Raw genomic sequence first — 21,431 nt, 5'->3', positions numbered from 1 at the left:
AGCGTAATGATTAATATTTGATCTTTAAAGGTGATGTGGTCTTCTGGTTTACAGACAAGTCTGAGGAGCAGAATCCTTAAATGATGAAGACTGTCAGATTCTATGGAAATCAGAGAATGTGACAATTTCTGTCAATAGCATATCTACCCTGTTAAAGCTGGATTTGCTTGCAATAGTCCAATACCACCTGTTGCTCTGTAGGATTAGATCACTGTCTGCAGAGAGTTTTGTTAATGTCTGGTTCTCCCTTTTGGGTTCTAGGCTACTGTACAGACACAAGGGGCTTTTACATGCTCACATGACTCACTGTCTTAGAAATTTCTCTTTGTTTAAATGATTGGTTATTTAACTCAAAAAGAGAAGTCAAAGTTAAATATTTTGTAACTGGAATTCGGGTATAGTTCACTAAATGACTTTCCTTTGCAGATTGATGAGCACAGGATTTGTGTTTGTGTACGAAAACGACCACTCAATAAAAAAGGTATGATCACTGAAGGTTTTGTTGATTTGTTTATCTGAAAAGCTGGTTCTGGTAGTAACATTATTTGTGTTAAACAACTCAAGAAATACTGATCAAAGGTGAAACTCTTATATATAAGACAATATTGTGACGGACCTAGAAAATTTGTAGACTCATCATAACCTGCATAGCGATGGGGAGAAAAGTAGTTTAACTGCCACAATTTTATGTATTAGGAGCTGAGGCACAGGGAGAGTGCGGTTTTTTCCCAAGGTCATCTAGGATGTATTTAGTTGATCTGGAAATGAATTCTACTCTAATTCCTTCAGTATTCTTACATTGTGTTTGGATCACTGTTATTTTAAAGTGTCCTTCAAGTGATCTCCTGAGAAGAGAGTTACACAGTGAAAACTTTCATACATGTTTTTGTACATATATTTTTATACTTTCAAGTGGTCTTGAATCAGACATTCAGGAAGTGTCTTAGGACATGGTAGGTCATGCCTAAACATGTTCAAGACATCCTCACAGGGATAATGGATTACAGACAAACAGAAAACTTGTACACCCTGGAGTTGCTGCTCTGGGCTGGCAAAGTTACCCTAGAGCATATCAAATGCCACTAAAGAACTGTTAGGTCCTAAAAGAACTCCTGAATGACTTTTTTTTTTTAATGTGATGAGTGTTAGAACTATTTTTCTTACTGCCTGCTCATCAGACTGGAGTCTGTATTCAAAAAAAACCAAAACCGAACAACAAAAAGCTGTTCAGCTTTCAACTCCAGTTAAATCCCAATCTTCCTAGGAAGTTCTTTACCGTCAGTGGGAATTTAGGAACACAAATGGCTACTGAATTGCAGCCTGTGTGAATCCAGTGTTGCAAGATGTTTCTCTCCTTCTCATTCTCTTATATTCTGTTCAGCTGAAGGACTCAAAAGAGCATCAGTCTGATGCTGAAGCAACTTGGGATGCCATTTATTGGTTTTATACTGTCAAAACTACACATTTAGGATTATCTGAAGCATATCCGGAGGAAAATGGGAAAAATGTTTTCCCTTTTCCCATACATATGTTGATACCAGTATATAGTTAGGTTTTGTCTTATTTTTCTCCGTCACATTGCTGCTTCTATTTTTTTTTTCGTTTTTACTTTTTCTGTTGGAAAAAATGTCACTTTCTACCTGTGCTGAAGGTGGACAAAGTGAAATTGCAGTAAATGAAAACAAATTGTTATGGGACATTAATTGGGATTCAGAAGTAGGATTGGATTTTGTGGAAGTGGCATATCTTAGGTATTAGTGGTTGGGAGCTATTAAAAAAGTAGATCAGAGGTGTTTGTAGAAAGATGAATATCTAAGTAAAAATGAGGTTGATACTAAAGCCATTTTGCATTTTTAAGAATAAACTGCAGTAAAAAAGGTGTTAACTAAATAATCTATGCCGGGGATGATAATCTAGTACCCACATGATACAATCTCAGTTCATAAGAAACAGTATTTCTCATAAAATCATAGAAAAGTATAAAAGAATTAAGGATACTAGACTGTTGCCCTATGAATAAAAGAAATAAAATTAATTTGTTTTGTCATCTCACAAATGCAGAATTATGACCAAAAACATTAGGTGTTCTCAGCACCAATTTTTCTGCAGATTGACTTAGCAGGAAGTAGGTGTTCAGAGTGACACCTTAAGATTTTAGTTCAGTGACATGAATTTATAATTGTGAAATGTGTGGTGGGTTTCAGAGACACTATTTCTAATTTTCATCAGCAAGGAATGCAGGTTCTCATACCAAATAGCTGGCAGGAAGTAAATGTCTTACTCCAAACAATTGTTAAAGAAAAATCCTTTTCTGACTGGTTAAACTAAAAAGTTTTTGCTGCAAAGAATTGTCCATCATACATTCCTTTTTGTCACTGTTCCTTACTTTTTGTCTGTGATTACTGCAGAATAATTGCATTTTATTTTATTGCAGTGCAGTTGAAAAATTGATTATACTGTGACTGGAATGTGTGTTTCCATTGGTGTGTAATGTAATGCAATGGTAACCATTGTACTGTTTGATCAGGATGTTAACTTGTGAAAAGGTTTCTATCTGGTTGTATAAAGTCACATCAAATTCTTGAACTGCATGCCTTAAGAAATTTTACATAGAAATGCAAGTAGGACACATTAGTGAATCACAACTGTACACACAAAGGGTCTTTACTTTTGTGCATATTATGGATCACTGGGTTCTGTGTTTTGCTGACTCATATATCATACAACAATTAGCAGTAAATTGCAGTGCTGTATAGTAATTACAATCTGAGATTTCACTGTTGAAGTCACAGAGGTAGGAAGGATCATTATAATTTTCAGCTTTTTCTGCTTACAAGGTAATCTTCAGAAAGGATTTTACTTTAGAAGAGTTATATATTAAAGATATGTACTGTAGGTTCCAGGAGGAATACACAAATTAAGATGTCTGTGAGGAATGAAAGCAAAATTTAAAGAAAATATATAGATAAAACTTTAAAATAAAACATATTATCGTAAGAATGGTAATTTCTTTGTGTTTTCAGTCGAAGCAGTATAGTACTGGCATCTAGTTTCTCCACTACAGAAGGTATTTATAAAAACTCAAAGAATTCTTACAGTAAGCTGTAAGGCTTTATAGTTGCTGAGTAATAAGACCTCAAATCCATGAAAAGTGTTATAGAAGACATAATGTGTTACAATGATAGTGCTGTAGTTAATGATCATAGTCTTTCTAAACAGTTTTTACCTCTCTTTAATTTCTGTCAATTGGTAGGATAGGATGAATAGACTTCCAAAATGAAATCTCTTCCGTAGCAGATTACTATCTAGGCATCAGAAGCCCTAATCCATTGCAGTGTTGTTACTTGGAGGAGCTGTGTTATCTGAGATGTTACAAGAGTGTAAACAAGGGGATAATGTAAAAATAATGATGTGTTGTTAGTTAAATATATATTTCACTTATTTTATAGAAACTTTAATGAAAGACCTTGATGTAATAACAATTCCTAGTAAAGATGTTGTGATGGTACATGAACCAAAACAAAAGGTGGATTTGACAAGGTACCTAGAAAACCAAACTTTTCGTTTTGATTATGCCTTTGATGACACGGCTCCTAATGAAATGGTTTACAGGTATGTGTATATGCTTTTATTTGGTGAATCTTTTTTGTCGTGTTTTTTCCATGCTAATAACTGTCACACTTAACCTTGGTCATAGACTTTCTTCTTACTATCTGTGTTACCAGATGGTATATTGCTACCTCCATTCTTTTACCTGTTTACTTCTGTTTTAACTCTTTATCCCTAATTCTTCACCTGCAATGTCATCTCCACCTCTGTGACCTCAGTCCTGCTCCCAATCCTTTTCCAAGCCCTGCTGCTTTCCAGGCTCTTGCAAGTATTGCCTGCCTCCTCAGCTGCTGATTACGTGAGCCACATAATGAGTTCTCCATCTGCTTCCGGGTTATTGTCTTATTAGTGTGTGTGCAGCACCTGAGAAGCCTGAGTCGTGGCTTTTGGTCATCAGGAAACCTGGAAGAAAAGGAGAGCCCTAGCACCAAAGAGCTTGCAGTTTGAATATAGGATAATTAAGAGATGGAAACAAATCAGTAGAGGGTGAGAAAAGAGTTCAAATAAAGTGAGTGAGTTTATATTGCAGTATTGCTGAGGTACCTGAGCTAACTTACCTTCTGGAAGCAATCTGGCTGATATAACATGGAAGTGTATGGAGCTAAGTTATCTTGCTGAAAATGCCAAATCTTCCTAATTTAAAAACCAACAGCAACAGACACATATCCACTTTTAGGCCCAAGGTAATTGGATCTCCATTTTGTTCTTTGCTCTTCTGTTTCATTTCCACTGTTGATACAGAATAATTCACACAGCATTTTTAAAAGCATGTTTAGATTTAACTATTTCCCTTGAACAAGTAACTAAATGAAGTACATACGGTTGAAGTACAATGGCAGGGTTAGACACTGTGACATAATCTTGGTCAAAATCTTGGTATGCATCTAAATACTGTGAAGCTTTTTGCAGGGAATATTGATAATAAAAAGAAATTTGGTGAAGATAATTTTTCTTATGCTTGGGAACTGCTTCCCATAGTCTTAAAGAGTATTGACAGAGAAATATCTTAATTCTTGTTTTTAATCCAGAACTGGGAAGTAAGTGAAAGTTAGGATCATGACCTCATTGATAGTGGATAACAAAAAAATCATAGTAAAAGAATTCTTAAAAAGTTGTGAAAATAAAAACTTCTGTCTTATGCTTGTTATAATTAGAGAAGGGGGTGAAAGGAAAATCTTATAAACCTAACACTAACAAAAGAGTTCTAAACAGCAAAGCTGTGTCCTTGGAGATTTCTGTCTCTGCTGGTTGTCTGCTAGTAGCATCTTTCCTTTCCTTGATACTGAAGAGCTGTGGGAGAGCTTGCTGATTCATGATGCATGAAATAATTCTCTTGCTTGACAATCCATTCTTCTAATCTCCCTCCTTTCTTTATTTATCTGTGTGAACATAATGTTTAAATGTGAGAGGTGGCTTTGGTATACAGTGTTGTATTTTTGTGCTGAGTTTTTTCAGCTTTTTTTATTAGTTATGTAATATATTAATGGCAATATAGCAATATATTTTAAGATTATTGTATTCATACTGAAACAGTGAATCTCTAGTCTTTCTCCCTCTCCCTTATATGGCACAATAATGATTTTTTTCTTGAAGGGTAGTCTGCTTTAAGGTCTCCTGTAATAATAGAAGTAAGAGCAAGATAGGTAGCATCATGTGCTCTCACCAGAGCCTCAGGGTCATACTGAGGAAAAAAATGTTGTGTCAAGATGCTCCAGTTTTCTCCAATATGCTAAATTTACTGTATGTCTATACTGAAAAAAAGTTGTTCAGTCCAAGGTAGAAAAATACTGCTCTATTATTATTACTACTACTGCCATTAATACCATTATTACTACTGTTATTATTTTGCTTAACCTGTATTTTAAGTATTTTTAATCCATGAGGCACAGCCCTGAGTTGCAAATTTTTGTTAATATTAAAGAACACTCACTAGTTGGAATGGGTATGCCTTAGGAGTTTTAAAGGAGAACCAGTTTACATTTCTGAAGGACCAAGTTTACAAATAAAATTTCTGGTAAAAGTAAAGTTGGAGTCTTTTGACATACTCATTTGGAGTTGTGAATCCTTTACAAAAACTTTTTTAGATATGTTTATATTTTGTCTTACTTTAAAATAGATACCTTTAAGTCCCTTTTTAATAAATCAGTAAAATAAATAGTTTCAAATTCAATCAAACAGAAGTAATGGAGTGTGCTTCTAAGATGGATAGACTGTCAATTTTAAAATTTTTATATATAGAAAGAACAAACATCAAAATATGGGAATATCCTCTTGAGAAGACAGGACGTACATACTTAGAAGAAGCAAAGAAAGAAAGACTAAGGCTGTTCAGGAATCATCTAGTATATTCTTGATGAAAATTTATGGTTCAGCTAACACAGATTCTTTACATAACCCTGGGTTGCTGCTGAATGGCTCCGTCTAGCCCATATTATTTTTGTAAGTGATGTTGTGTTTGAAAGCAGAGTGAAAGAAGGTTGGAGCATCTCAGTGTTTCTGTAATTAATTTTTTCTTTTGTTGGTCACTTATAGGTAATTTATGTGTAAACAACTGGAAAAAGTTTGGAAAGAGTTTTAGAGAGAGACTTTCTCTGTGTGTAACTCTCCATTAGTTTACCCTTTGCCTTTGGAGTGTACAGGGAAATAATGGTGATAAGCAGCTGAAGTAGGAACAATAACTCTTTGTTTCTTAAAGTAAAAATTAATTCTCTAAAAAAAGAAATGATACTTCAGAAAATATTTTTGACACAGCAAATAGTGCCTCAGGGATAACTGGATTTTTTCATTCTTGAGCTTGGGTATCCATTATCTTGAGCCCTTTTTTAATGTATGCATGTTCTCAGTTTGAGATGTGCAATGTTGTTTTGGCTGCTTGTCTTTCAAATTTAATCTTGGAAGTTGATTTGGGGAGAAAAAAAAAACCTACAGCAGAATTTTAGTATTGACAAAACTCCTGTCTTCTACACTGTCATACTTCAATATCTTATTCTGGCATCTTTAGGGAGCTCCAGACTCCATTTAGTAAACTATGGGGTGTTGGATTATTAAAAAAAGGAAATGATTGTTTTGGGGTTTAAAGAAGAGTAATACTGTTGCAAAATGAATGAGAGAGATCTTGTAGCTTACGATGGTTTGGAAAATTCTAATACCTTAGAGCTTGTAGTCTCCTTACTTCAGAAAGTAAAGTAAGAATGTCCTTTGACCTCTCAAAGTATAGGATATAAAGTATCTATTTTGTAACTTTTGGCCTTATCATTTTAATTTTCCTTGTGGTAGTGGCATCTTAAAGTACTTCAGTTTCTTAAGTACAGATTTTTTTGCATTTAAGGTTTACAGCTCGACCATTAGTGGAGACCATATTTGAAAGGGGAATGGCCACTTGTTTTGCATATGGACAAACAGGCAGTGGAAAAACCCATGTAAGTAGTTCTACAAGTCAGCAATACTCTTTTTTTGTAAATGACATACTTAAATGAGTTCTAATAAAACAGAAATATGTAAACTACAGTTCTGTGATTTTTATGGTGCTTTCCTTTTCTCCTTTGTTTTTATTTTATTTAATTTAGACTATGGGTGGCGACTTTTCAGGAAAGAACCAAGATTGTTCTAAAGGCATATATGCACTTGCAGGTGAGACTTCATTGATCAGTTGGCTTCAGGCAGATCAGTTGAGATCTATAAATTTTCTATGCTTTGTCATACAAATATAACAGTTTACCTACTTTACATTACAGTGGAGCCTTGATAACATCAAAAGTTGTTCCTAGATGTGTATCCTTTGCACAATAATGTAAATATAGATTACTTAACAAAAATGCAGTAACAGATGATGTAAGTTTATAATTTTGGTGTCTTCTGCATCTTCCAGTGTAATGTGGCAATTTAGACTGTGTTGCTTTAGACTTGGTTGACTGACCCTATCTGTCATTCTTGGAAAATATGAGATGCTGTAAAACAGACTGTTACACATGAATGAATCTTCTCTAAATGAAAACACATGATGAGATTACTTTTTATTCTGGAAATGTATTCACAGCTCGAGATGTCTTTCTAATGCTAAAGAAGCCAAACTATAAGAAATTAGAACTTCAAGTATATGCAACATTTTTTGAGATCTACAGTGGTAAGGTCAGTACTTGGTCTTTTTCTAAGAGGGAATTTCTTATACGAAAGATTTTGAGCTTGTCACATAAAAGATTTTTTTTTTCCTCTTTATATTAAAAGCTGAATTTCAAAGAATTCTTTACATTTCCCTTCCAATCGTGTATTTCCATGGAATGTTTTGCATTATTTGAAATGGAATTTGAAACAGGGATTTTTTTTAAAACTGCTCTTTTAACTATTCTGTTTTCCTCCTTCCCTAAGGTTTTTGACTTGTTGAACAGGAAGACAAAATTAAGAGTGTTAGAAGATGGGAAACAGCAAGTCCAGGTGGTGGGATTACAGGAGCGGGAAGTCAAATGTGTTGAAGATGTGTTGAAGCTTATTGAAGTAGGAAACAGCTGCAGGTATCTTCCATAGCTTACACCAGTTTTTCATTGTACGTTAAAAAATCACAACACGATTTTTTGGGAGTATCTTTGTTTGGTATTTAATATGCAATGGATTTTTTGATGATGTCTGCAATAAGGAATATACCTGTGTTTTAAATGGAAACATTTAGAGTTCTCTGTCTCCTAAAGAGAAATAACTGATTTTTCAGGAGGATGTGAATTGCATGCATTATGTAAGCAGCTTACTGACTTAAATTCACATCATTTAAAAACTGGACTGCTGCCAGGTTCTTCATCTGTAAAAGGCCTTGATGTGTACTGGCAGAGGTTAAGCACTTTTTTTTTTTTTTTTTAAAGACTTCAGCTTCATTGTTTTTAAAATTAGCCTTGAGCATGGACTGGTGCATGATCAGATAAAAGTGCCATCAGCATTTTTTGTGTAAACTCTCTGATAATCTGAAATATATGAAGATATAATTTTAAAAGGCAGGCAAAATGTTACTAACCTTCCATTTCTTTCAAAGAGATGGAAAAAGAGGCATAATTGTACTATGTATATCCAATTATTAGGGTTCTATGTCTAGTGTCCACAAGAGTGTTAGACATGCTGTCAACATGTAAGAAAATACAGGAACCTGGCCTGAAAAACCTATCATTGTGAGGTTAGTGTTTAATATGTATGGTCCTCCAGTGGTTAATATCTTTCCCTGCTCTTCTCTTGTTTAAAGGACATCTGGCCAGACATCTGCAAATGCACACTCATCTCGAAGCCATGCAGTGTTTCAGATTATTCTCAGAAGGAAAGGGAAATTGCATGGTAAATTTTCTCTGATTGATTTGGCTGGGAATGAAAGAGGAGCAGATACTTCGAGTGCAGATAGGCAGACTCGACTGGAAGGTGCAGAAATTAACAAGAGCCTTTTAGCACTCAAGGTAACTGATAATGTTTCTATTGCCCTTGAGTAGGTGGAAGCCTACATATAATAGCAGTGACAAGTAAAATTAGTGTTTTTGCAGGCTTTGCTTGTCTACATTGTCTACTGATATGACAGATAAAACAGTGTATTGATTTTTCCTCTGCATGCCTGAGGGAACACTTAGTAAGTCCCAAGTAGAAACAATGCAGAAACATTGAGCTATCAACTTACATGTAGTTTTTGTTAAATAAAATCAAAACACCCCACCATAACCAACCAGCCAACCAACCAACCAACTGAAAAACAGAACAAAACCCCCAAACAAACGAAACAGAAAACACCCCAAATAAAACAACTTCACAAGTCCCCAGTGGTTGAATTTGCAGACATTTCTGATATATATCTGAAATAGGAAAGCAAATTAGTTACTTTGGTACTCAAAATATGAAGTACTAACAGGAGATATTCTTACTGATCTCACTATTTATTTCCCTTTTAAATAAAAAATAAAACTACACTGACAACATATTTACTGCTGTTAATATATTGACTATAGCATAGCAACAGCAACATGTCCAGAAAAACTAGCAACTAATTAAAATAAACCTTGAAAGGTGAAATCCATTTTTGACAACTCTTCTTCATAGCAAATTGTCTGACACAGTCACTTTACAGATTTTCATACATCAGTCCAGGACATATAAACAGAGCTAAGAAATACTACTTAAATCTGCCTTTTTTGTATGATGTTTTATGGTGCTTAGAAAAGGTTCAGTCTGAATAGGGAAAGTAATTTTTTGATTTCAAACTGGAGAAACAGTAATTGTGAATGTCTGAGAATTTATCTCTGGTTTTGGTTAGTTTTGCTTAGGTTTACTGCTCTCAGCACCAACACTGGTTTTATATAAAAAATCTGAACCCCAAGATCACTGTGGTTACTTTTTTATTCCCAATATAAACTTGGGAGAAAACTGGCATCTGACTAAACAGATCTCACAACACACCACAAAATAGCGATGTATAATGTGTCATTACAAAATTGTATGGCATGTTGAAAAACTGGAAGCAGCAGTTCCAAAACTGTGGCCTATTCTGATTTAGCATCAAAGAAAGCAATGCAGGGACCATTGGGTTGATGTTACTACTAGTTTCCAAATGTAATTGAATAAAGCTATCTTGTTTTGGGGGTTTGGTTTTTGGGGTTTTTTTGAGTTTATTTATTTTGTACTGGATAGTGCTCATACAACATATTTGGTTAATTTTTATACAACTTGTTTTTTTAATTATAGCAAAAGGTTCTTCTGCTGCTGTACCAGTGATTTTCATCCAAATTGTATGGGGGAGGGGGAAATAAAAAGAAATTGAGGTCTTTCAGAGGTCTAAAAGGTGGTACAAAAAGATAGAAGTTTCTCAGTGATATGTTTTCCATTTTTCATCTCTCGACAAAAGCATTACACAGCCTTTTCCATTTGTATTCAGGAGCCATGAAGTTATTTTCAAGTTCCAATTAAACTTGTATGTTCTGACAAAATGGTCTTTGTTGCTAATCCAAGATTTGCTCTTTCCATCTGTATATCAGTCCTGTGTTAACCTGTTCAGGATTTTGGCATGGGAAGTTGTTTGTATAATGTCTTTACATGGAAGTAGTGTGGTCATTTTGTTACCTGGTTTTCAGACCTGTAATGAAAACCAAAAGTAGTTTAAAACTGTTTCAAATTTAGAAGTTGCTGGTGTCTTTCTATAATCTTTTACTAATAAGGAGATAACCCAATTCTAATTTTTCAGGAGTAAGCAAACTAAAAATCATTATAGTAAATTAAAATATCTTAATTAAACTTGCTGATTGCCATATCAGTAATTCAACATAGGATGTGTCTGCAGCTGGAGGATTAGTTGAACTTCTGTAGAATTATTCATGTAACACCGAGGCCATTCCATCTATTAGTGCAGCTAAAAGCAAAGCTCTAATTTGAAAAACATTTGAAGTGTGGTTGGTTGTAGAAGTTCTGTGTGTAGATTTGTTAGAAGTGCACCAAGGAAGCCTTCCATCTGAAGAGATGTCTGTTAAGGCAAAGGCAGAATCTGGAATTAACAGTCAAAATATTATGATGACAACAAAATTTAAAATTAAAATTTCTTGGCTTATTAGACAATCTTAGAGTGCTGAGTGGACAGAACTGATGGTTAGATTAATGGTATCTTGGTTTGTACTGTTGTACTTCGTTGCTGCTGTAACTTCTGTAGTAATTATATCTATACAGTATTGCTCATTGGAACCAAATCAATTGCAAATATTAGTGTAGCCTCTTGCCTCTGTGAATGGAAGAGAAGATCTTATCCCTGTTTCTTCACATAAAGAGTATTTTAGAACAGGGAGCTACCTTACGTTTTCAAGTGTCTTCCAATGCTAAGTAGGGAGCTTGCTTCCAGTAGAGAGCTGTGCCTGCTTGGTTTGTGACTTGTGGAAGCTTTCAGAAAGTTTGTTTTCTTCTAAGCTGTAAAGAAAGACAGTGGTAGAGTCAGAATCAAAGCCACTGCTTTTAACTGATACAGTTAACCCATGTCCCTGTCCATACTGCTGCTGCTGGCAGAGGTTATATGTCATTCAGGCTTTTGTAGCTGATAATCAGGAATAATTGTAAGCCTGAACATTTCACATCAACACTGTTTAGTTTTATTGTTGGATACAATAGATGTAAGCAATTTGGATGGCATCGAGACAGTTTTTAGGCTTCTAATCCTTTTTAAATTCCTTCCTCTCTACTGAGCTTAATGAGAGGTAGAAGCCTAACACTTACTGAATCCAAGCTTCAGTGGTAAATTTTAATGATATTTTTGGGGGAGACCATCAAATATAAGGCATGTATTTTCTGATTCTGAATTGCATTTTTATTATGTTTATTTAACCCATGATGAAGAACCTTTTTGTTCTTTTAGGAGTGTATAAGAGCCTTAGGCCGAAATAAACCTCATACACCCTTCAGAGCAAGTAAACTTACTCAGGTGCTAAGAGATTCATTCATTGGAGAAAACTCACGTACCTGTATGGTAAGTTGATTTGGTATTGCAAAGAGAAAAGACACTGCAAATTTAGGCTTTTATGTTTAAAATTGGTTGCTTGCTACTGGCAGTGTGTTGGACTTAAATTTATTCACTAATTGACATTGTATGTGGAGGGGGATTTCAATAGAGACATTTCTCAATGGTTTGGATTGAATATTAGGAGAAATTTCTTCACCAAAGGGTGAAGTGGTCTAGTCACAATCCTTAGAGATATTTAAAATGCATAAATGTTGAATAGCTGTAAATGTGCATTTGCACCAGTCTGAAAACCAGAATTCTTGTGACAGATGAGGGAAAAGACAGATAAAAGTCCTGATGTCCAGTTGTTTTATTTGTGGATCCTTAACATTTCTCCTTATGAGAATGTGAACGCTCTGCAGTGCATACTGATTACTAGGCTTGTTTGTTTTGGTTACTTTTCACAAGCTTCTTTGAATTAATTAGTCTAGAGGCCAGAGAAGTCTGCAGACGACAGTGTGAAAACCATGGTCTTAGGGCAGCTTAATCTTCCCTTTAGGGGTTAGGTATGGTTCTAATTTGAAAATGGTGGTAAAATAGCATTTTATTAACCTTTTTTACTCCAGTTTTCTAATGAAATGACAGGATATTTTTTTTTTCCATTGAGACATACCTGACCAAGCTGAAGATGTCCCTGCCCCCTGCATGGGGGTTGAACTAAATGACCTCTGGAGGTCTATTCCAACTCAAATCATTGTATGACTCTAACTTCATAAATCCTATGCCGGATTAGATAGCTAAATGGTGCAATTCTAGCAGGTGTATCCACACTGCTGAAGGAGGTTTGAAAAATTAGCCTGTTGGAAGTTACTCTCTGCACATGGAATAATTACCATTTGTGAATATTTCATGAAGTTCTTAATTAATAAAAAGAATCCCCTCTGAAAGTGGAAATATGCTTGAATTATTTTTTTATTTTCTCATTCACATAGCTACAGTCTCTTTACAATTAAGCTTAAGAAACCCCTTTGATGATAAGATACTGCTTTCAAATTCATTTTTCTTAGTATTAAGTATTTCTTAGTATTAAGACCACTTGTGACATTCTGGTTTTAGCATTTGTTTACATGAATTTTTTAATTAAGAATTTAATCAGCAGTTTCATCTTAAGATATTGTTGTGGTTTAACCCCAGCCAACAACTGGGGTTATTATTAAGGAATTTGTCAAAAGACAATTTGATCCAATGTTCAAATGTGCTTTTTGAATAAGACATTTTGTAACTATGTGGTGCTTTTTAATACGGAATGTGTATAAAATGATATAGTAAAATCTTGTGATTTTTAACTTACTAAAAGATTCCTGAAATAATAAAATACCTATTGCATGTTTTCCACTTGCTTTCTGATGTGAATCTGTAAGCAGGATATTTGAATAAAACTCATTTTTATGTGACTCTTCCTTTTATTGTTTCTGGGTATATTGCAATTGTAAAAGTTATATATTTAGGGATGGAGTATTATCTCTGTATATAACATTAAACGATGATTTGGAAGTTTTGTTTTTTCAAATGTCAGAAAAATATTTTGAAAATAACTTCATAATGTGGACAGTTAGGACTAGGATTTGCTTCCTTCAAAACAAATCCAGAGACTTACAGTCAGCTTAAATAAGTTTTTTTAAATTTTATCAGTCGTTGTCGTTTTACTCTTTTCTTTTTTAAATAGTTTGAGAAACCATTTTAAGTTGTTTTTGAACAGTTGCATGGTAGGATAATGTATCATCATTTGAAAGTTGCAATGTGGCTATACAGAACAGTCTCCTTTTTTAACCAGTGCTACTCCTTGACATGTTGCATCCTTGATGTGCTGCAGTCATAGCTGAAGTCAGACCCCTCAGCCCTCCAGGATGAGAGTAGGAACCTGCAGACTTCCGTGTCCCAACAGGGCCATTGTTCCCACTGTGATGGCTTATAAGCAGTGTAGACACAGTCAAAATAGGAAGAATGGTTATTACAGGTCTATGGATACTCCTGTCCATAAGTAGTGCAGCTTTTTCCATTCTCATTTGGAATTAGGAACAAGAAAGTCCTTCTGTCCTGCCTGGACTGGGCTTGTTGGGGCATGAGGAGAGGTCGTACACCAAGACTTGTGCACAAGTTCATGTGCCCTGAACAGGGTATCCACACAGACCAGGCCACCTGCAATGGCACTTCCCTAGAGCAGCTGCACCTTGTGCTCTTTAAAATGTTGAAGCAGTCTGTTAGTGTTACAGCACAGTGGTAGTAAATAGGTAAAGCAAAAACCACACACATAAAGCAAAGGAAAACATGAAATTCATTCACCACTTCCATCTGTTGGGACAGCTCAGCTGTCCCCAGGCTGTATCACATGTAACAATGCCTTGGGAAGACAAATGCCATTATTCTAAACATCCCTGTCTGTGGCATGCTCTGAACACTGAACTGGTGGAAGAGATGTATGCATTTCTCACGTTATGTGAGTATGGAAGGGAACTCCTAGGTTTTGTTAATTAACACCCAGAACAAGAGACATGCAGTTGTGTGATCTTAAATATAAGCTTGTTGTTTTCCTTAGTAACTGATGCATACCAGTATTAGAGGTTTAAACATAGGACTGTGTGGTAACAGGCTCTATACTTTCTAACCCACTTCCACCACATATTTTTCCTTTCTCCCCAGAAGGAGAAATTCCTCTCAGGATGACTGGCTGTGCTTTTATACAGGAATGTCAGCAGCAGGATGAAAGAGAAGACTGGGATTATTTAATCACCATCAGTTTCAGTCTTCTGAGTCTGTGATGCCACAAAAATGTTAGTGTGTAGAATCATAGAGGTGTTTGTTCTGGGTAGAGCCTTTATGACTCTTCAGAAAAGAACACAGGTGGAAAAATTGGACTACTGAGAGAAACTAGGACAAATAGTGATCCCAGTTTTCCCAATCACTGTTTTAATTTTGCTGATTTCAGGAAAGGTGGTGCTATCTTCAGAGTATTTCATTTGACTGGAAAAAGAAAGACCTTCAGATTCCAGATAGGTCTCATAAAAGGTTTGCCATCAAGTATTGTTTACAGTTAATTTCTAATTGAGAAAAAATACATCTCTACTTAGGAAAATAGTTAAACTCAAGCTTACCTTTACTATTATTAAGTACAGTTTTTGATGTGGCCAAAATCAGCATAGAATCTCCTTGAACAGAGGACAGCCTAAAAAGATACATAAAAAAATAATGACGTAATTGTTTGTAGGATATACTAGACTTAGGGTCTATTGAGTTGCATATTTCCATTTTTGAGGAGTTTATTTTTTCAGTTAAAATTTTGCATTTACACAGTATGTTACCAAGATGGTTGGGGAAATTGAATTTCTATGAATTCTTGATATTCCTTGTACGGTTAAAAAAATTAAATTGAAGCTTTGACTGGGCATCTGTGTCCCTTAGATGATGTTGTATAAGGACAGCTATACATAGTAGACATTTTTTGTAGAAGTTCAGAAATTAAACTGGAAATTAAAAAATATATGCATTTAAATTCATCTACCCTTTCATCTGTACAAAGTGATTTACTAACGTGTGGCTTGTTTTCTCCAGATTGCTACAATTTCTCCAGGAATGGCATCATGTGAAAACACTCTCAATACATTGAGATACGCAAATAGGTATGAAAAATGTTATTTCTTAAATCTATACTATATATTGATGACTGACATTTGAAACAGTGTTGTTCCATGATGTATGATTTTTTTAGCTACTTGAATAATTTGATTGTAGTTGTGTTTCTTAATAAGATTAAAACCAAATTATTGATCCAGGCTCACATTTAACTTAAATTATCACTTTGTACAACCATTAGAAAATACTCTATTGAATCTGCATCTGTGCCATTATCCAAAGATGGATAATGTGGGTTGCAAGGTATGTGGGAGATGCTACTATTAGTTTTGCCCTTGCTTTGAAGGGACCATCTCTTGCATTAGGGATAAGTTCCTGTTTATGACAATTCCCTGGGGTGTTGGCTAAAATACTTTTCTGTGATGTGATTTTTTTTCCATCCCTTTGGTGGAATTGTGTGCAGTTGTACAATCCGTATTATATATACATATAAAATTTCATGCTTCCCAAATTCAGGCAAATATCTGAGAACCCTAAGTAAAGAAGCAGAAAATCCAACAGGCTTTATGGTCACTTTAGAGAAATTAGCACCTCCAGAGGCAGATGCATCACTTGAGACCTGTACTGCTCTAAGAAAGTGTTCAACTCTCTGCAGTGAGTGTGCAAGGAACCCTCACCTGCTGCAGTTCTGCATTTAAAGTCTATGGAGATGGGGCGATCAGGTCCTGTGTGTCCCTGCAGCCAGTCCTGTGACCCAGAGACACGCCACGCTTTGCTGCAAAGGACAAAGGTGGCAGATAGCCTCTGGGCCATCAGAAGCCCTGGCTTTGCCAGAAGAGGCCACCATCTGGGGGCCTGCTTGCCCCAGTGAGAGGTCAGACAGGACCACAACTGCTTCTGCTTGGCTAGGCACAAAGGCTTGCTAGGAAGGCTTACTGCCTGCTCCTGTCAATCTCCAAATGTCTCTATGTCTGGAGTTAGTAGTAAACCTGCCTGGCTTGGACCAGTCTGTGTCATTTCCTCCCTGAAGAGAAGGAGGCATCTACTCCTCTGCTTAGAGTAATATGATGGAGGACCTTGCACATTCAAGACTTGTTGGAACTTCTACCCCTTACAGAATTTGGGTTGCTGAAGTGACTCCATGAGAAGTCACTACAAAACAAATTAAGCACCTCTTTCTACTGTACTTAATAGTTGTTCTGAAAGTGTTTCCTTCCCTTAGTGTTAAAATTGCTTGTTGTTATGGAGTATATACCTGCCACTGTAATGTTGCTTCATATGTTTTGTGTAGTTTTTTTTTTTCCCCTAACAGTACATCATTTTCATAGTACAGTTAGTTTTTCGGTGCTGGACACTAGTGTGTGGGCAGTGACAAGAGGAGGTGAAATAGAATTTACACATTTGTAGCTGTAGTGATTAGATATTTTAAAAGGAGCCATTTAGTGGAATATTGAGTGTAGACCAAATAATATTAACTGTACAAATGAAAATCTGGAATTACTTTTCTCAAAACACTGCTGTTAAAGTCCCCTGCAAATTAGCAGCACTGCTTTTGTTCAGTTTTGTTAGTGATCTGAACTGTTTGCAGAGTTTAAATATGTCAACACACTTGTGTTATAAAAATAATTTTGTAGTTAAACTATTAAAGAAGTATGCTAAACAAAGAGTTGTCATTTTAACTGTGTTTATGAGAACATTTTCTTTTAATTTGCCACTGTATTTTGCTGCTGCAGAGTAAAGGAATTTGGAATTAGTCCTTCGGACATTCCCTTCTCACAGGGTAGTGGCAGTCGCTCTGATCTCTCTCCTTCCTATGAGTATGACGACTTTTCTCCTTCAAACACCAGGTCTACTTCATTCTATACATGGAACTATATTTTTAAGTTTTCTTTTTCGCTATGTAATTTTACAGACCAACCTTTCATTAGTCCCCTTGCCTTGAGTCACACATACTTTGTTTTTATTTTAGTTTGGCAGGTGATGGTTCTGCATGATCTGCAATCATCTTCCCAGTATTTTGTTTACCCTCCTTAAACATCCATATTCTGTATCCAGGCTTGCTAGTTTCCTTCATACATTTAAAAAAAATAGAAATGGTGATGTCATCTTTGTACATTTAGTGGACCAAATCTAAGAATTCTGGGTTTAGGGTAATTTGAATATCTCTGAAAGAGAACATTTTCTTACATATATATATATATGTTTTTAAAACTTTTCAGCACTCTGAAGATAAATGAAAAATATTTTCCATTATAGTAAATAAGTGCTACTTGAAAAAACATTTTTCCCATTAAAGAAATTAAGAATACGTTCTAAAACTTGCTTTCAGACTTTCATGCATCTTTCATAAACTTGCTTTTAAATGTTTTTTTTTTGACAGAATCATCATCAATCTTTTTAACTACTTACATGCTGCAAGAGCCTACCATTTTATTAAAATATTTTCACCTTTGAAATTAATGAAAGGATCTATTTATTCTCTGAATATATTTGGTTGCAAGTTATTATTTTCTTCAGAATTTTTTGGGTGATTTGCTTATAACAGCTAGTGCAGAGCTGATTGGCTAACATTTTAAAAGTACTTTTCAAAGTGTATGCAGAAAAAGAAAGATTGTCAGGTCTAGGGTGCTAAATGACCTTTTCTTTGCAATATCACTCATTCTTAAAGAGTTAATGTTGAGGGGTTTGAAATTTTTGCCCTCCTAACTGTTAACAAGAAGTAAGATTTCAATCAGAAAATACTTCTAGATTTACTTAAATTCACTTAAATTGCAAGTAGTAAAAATACCAGGATCCATACCTTTTAGGAACTGGACTAACATCTTTTTGTCAGGGAAAGTACATTAAATTTGTGAAGCTGACATCATCATCTTCCTTATTAAATGAATTAATTGCGCATAAACCCGTAGAGTTTTATTTTTGGTTGTGACTCTGTTGCACAGGAGGTTACTAATTTTCAAATGGAACATTTTCTGCCCATAGGGTAAAGGAGCTGACGGTTGATCCTAGTGCCGCAGGAGATATTCGTTCCATTATACACCATGCTCCCAATCAGATGGACGACTTGGAGACACAGTGGGGTGTGGGAAGCTCTCCTCAGAGAGATGATCTCAAACTGCTGTGTGAACAAAACGTGAGTGGTTTACAGAATTACATGGAAAGAGATTATGACATACAGTGGCAGAACAAACCCAGATTAATGTGTATTTATAGCCTGTTAGAAAGAGCTTAAATACATACAGCATACCTCTTCACCTTTTCTCTTCACGGTATTACGTTCATTTCCATACAAAAGAAAAACTAAACCCAAAAATGTTTCTTGAAGGTTTCTTTATCTTCCTTTCTGATTAGGGCTTTTAATATCTAGGTAGGCTGTTGTGGATACAAATATTGCTGCTAGCAAGAATTTTTCTTGCTTCTTTCCAGTCCCGTGGGATACTTTTCTCTCTCACAGGAGATATCAGTAGAGTTCTATAAACCATGAACACCTGCGACTTTGCAAAGCTTTGTTTATGGTATAGTAGAAAAATATTTTGACAATGGATGTTTTAGGATTTTAGCCAATCACCCCATGGGGTGGCTGATCCTTTGACCAATTAGACTATGAAGAAAAAAGTCTATAAAAGAGTTTGTAAAATAATTAAATAAATCAATCTTGCTGCACAATTCCTGCCTGCCAGATTTCTCTTCTTCTCCCTGCCACTGCGGGATACCGTGATAGGCTGTGGTGATGAACTGTAGTATGCATTTTTCCGTGATAGCATCACATTTTTTTAGGCAGTTGGAAATCATCTGTTTTATTTAATACTCTTTGTGGTTTTGAGCATTATTTTCCCTGCATGCAAACCCCATTTCAGTTGAATTTGCCTTTCCCTGCATGTAGAAATCTGGCTACCCATCATTCCTCCTCCTGGCATCCTGGTTTTCCTAGGGTGAAACCCCAGTGCACTGTTTGAGAAGACAGACATGTGATGTTCTAGTATGTCTCCCTCGGCTGGAGGACTAGGGAGCTGAGAGGTGTCTTCTAAAGGGCATTCTCCCTCATTGCTGATTATCAGCTTTAGTCCTGGTTCTTTAAATATTCAGAAGGGATTAAAACTTGATGACCATGCCAATGAAAATAGAAAAGAAAAATAGAAAGGAAAAATTCTTACAATCCTGACATTTTTCACAAGACTCTCTCCAGGACTGTGTTTCCTAAGAACATGCTAGTGATTCCTAGAGCTTCCCATTGGACAGTCCTTCCTATCACCAGATATCCTTTCATATCACACTTGTTCATTGCTCATGTTGAATGAATTTAAGTCTTAATGTTTTAAAAAATACTTCAAAGGCATTGTATAAGGAACTACACTGTCGTGCTAAACATTAATTACAGCCTACCTAGTACTTTCCTCTTCTATTGTTAACTATTCATTTCTAAAGAAGCCTTCTTTGTCCTAGTTTGTAAATTCATGTGTGCATTCTTCTAATTTATCAATCACTATTTACATTTTAGATTTCTGCCTTCACATTTATTTAACTTTTTTTTTTCCAAAGGTTTAATTTAATTTTGAATTCCTGAAATGTATTGAATGTAATTGTTCTCTTTTTTTGAAAACTGTTGCCTGTCTGTTGTAGCATGCACAACAAAATGCCCTGACAGAAACCCGAAATTTTGTGAGAGTATTAAAATCTATTATAAATTATAATTCTTCCATTGTGACTTCCTCTTCCCCTTATTTTAAATTGTTTTGTTTTAATGTGGAATATTCTGATTTCCAGTATTTGCTAGGATTAGTGACTGGAAATTTTGGTGAACATTAATTAAATTTAACTCTGTAAATATTTTGGATTTATTGCCCCATCTGTTCATTGCTGGAGATTTTCTTGATACTTAGAAGTATTAAATTCTGTCTTTGACAGGTTTTGCCTTCTGCATATTTTTTTCTATGTTCTGTGATGAAATGGGCGACATTCAGTATTTTTCTGTAGCCACAGTTCTTTCCAGGCTAACAAGGTTAACTGTTGTTTCTAGGAAGAGGAAGTTTCTCCTCAGTTGTTTACTTTCCATGAAGCTGTGTCACAAATGGTAGAAATGGAAGAGCAAGTTGTAGAGGACCACAGGACTGTCTTCCAGGTAAAAGATTGAGCTCCACTTTGTTTTATCCAAATTCAGGATTTCAGGTTTTCCAATGAAAGTGCATACACATGAAGATGGAGGAGCATCTGATCTGTAGGAGCCATTCTGTCTGTCAAAGATTCCTAAATTGATTTATTATGTTAAGCTGATTGTGTCAAACAAGTAGGAACGGATGCCGTAACAACTGATCTTTGTCCCCATGATGAAAGAGAAGTATATTTCTGTGTCATTCCAGAATTTTAGTAAAATTTTCCTTTGCTGGGCTGGCAATTAACAATAATGTCTCTGTCACCACCATTTCTGCTTGGTCATCTCCCTCCAAATACTGTGTCTGAATCTGAGTATCCTTTTGTGACATCTCCCTCTGAGATCCAGAAGAGACACATGTTTTTCAAACTGCCTGTTTGCTTCCATGTTACAGCTATGTAAAGATTTCACTAGCTATTAGTCAGGGCTTTTGGAAGGAATACTGCCCATGTACTGCTGGTCAGTGTTCTGGAACCTTTTACATCCACAAAATAAATAGTGGCTATAAGTATGAGTTACTTGTGGATTGCTTCTGTTCATAACCTTAAAGCCTTTAGGCAGGCTGTCTGGCACATCTGTTCCTAGAGAAGAGCAGACCATCAAACCTGTAGG

The 21,431-nt window shown here is 35.5% G+C and overlaps 1 protein-coding gene across 1 annotated transcript in view; it reads left to right on the top strand.

Annotated features, from left to right (window-relative positions):
* Positions 1–21,431, top strand: part of KIF2A (kinesin family member 2A) — a 56,043-nt gene that overhangs the window by 29,835 nt on the left and 4,777 nt on the right. The window contains exons 8-18 of the mRNA XM_082301946.1: positions 427–481; positions 3,450–3,612; positions 6,938–7,028; positions 7,176–7,239; positions 7,646–7,737; positions 7,975–8,117; positions 8,831–9,035; positions 11,957–12,067; positions 15,650–15,717; positions 18,653–18,803; positions 20,688–20,789. Of these exons, the coding sequence (XP_082158072.1) occupies positions 427–481; positions 3,450–3,612; positions 6,938–7,028; positions 7,176–7,239; positions 7,646–7,737; positions 7,975–8,117; positions 8,831–9,035; positions 11,957–12,067; positions 15,650–15,717; positions 18,653–18,803; positions 20,688–20,789 (1,245 nt within the window). The remainder of the gene's footprint in view (positions 1–426; positions 482–3,449; positions 3,613–6,937; positions 7,029–7,175; positions 7,240–7,645; positions 7,738–7,974; positions 8,118–8,830; positions 9,036–11,956; positions 12,068–15,649; positions 15,718–18,652; positions 18,804–20,687; positions 20,790–21,431) is intronic.

This window comes from Coloeus monedula (genome assembly GCF_965178545.1).
Source record: "Coloeus monedula genome assembly, chromosome: Z".
Lineage (NCBI taxonomy): Eukaryota > Metazoa > Chordata > Aves > Passeriformes > Corvidae > Coloeus > Coloeus monedula.
Note: the sequence above shows the minus strand (reverse complement) of the source record. Positions and strands in the feature narration are given on the sequence as shown.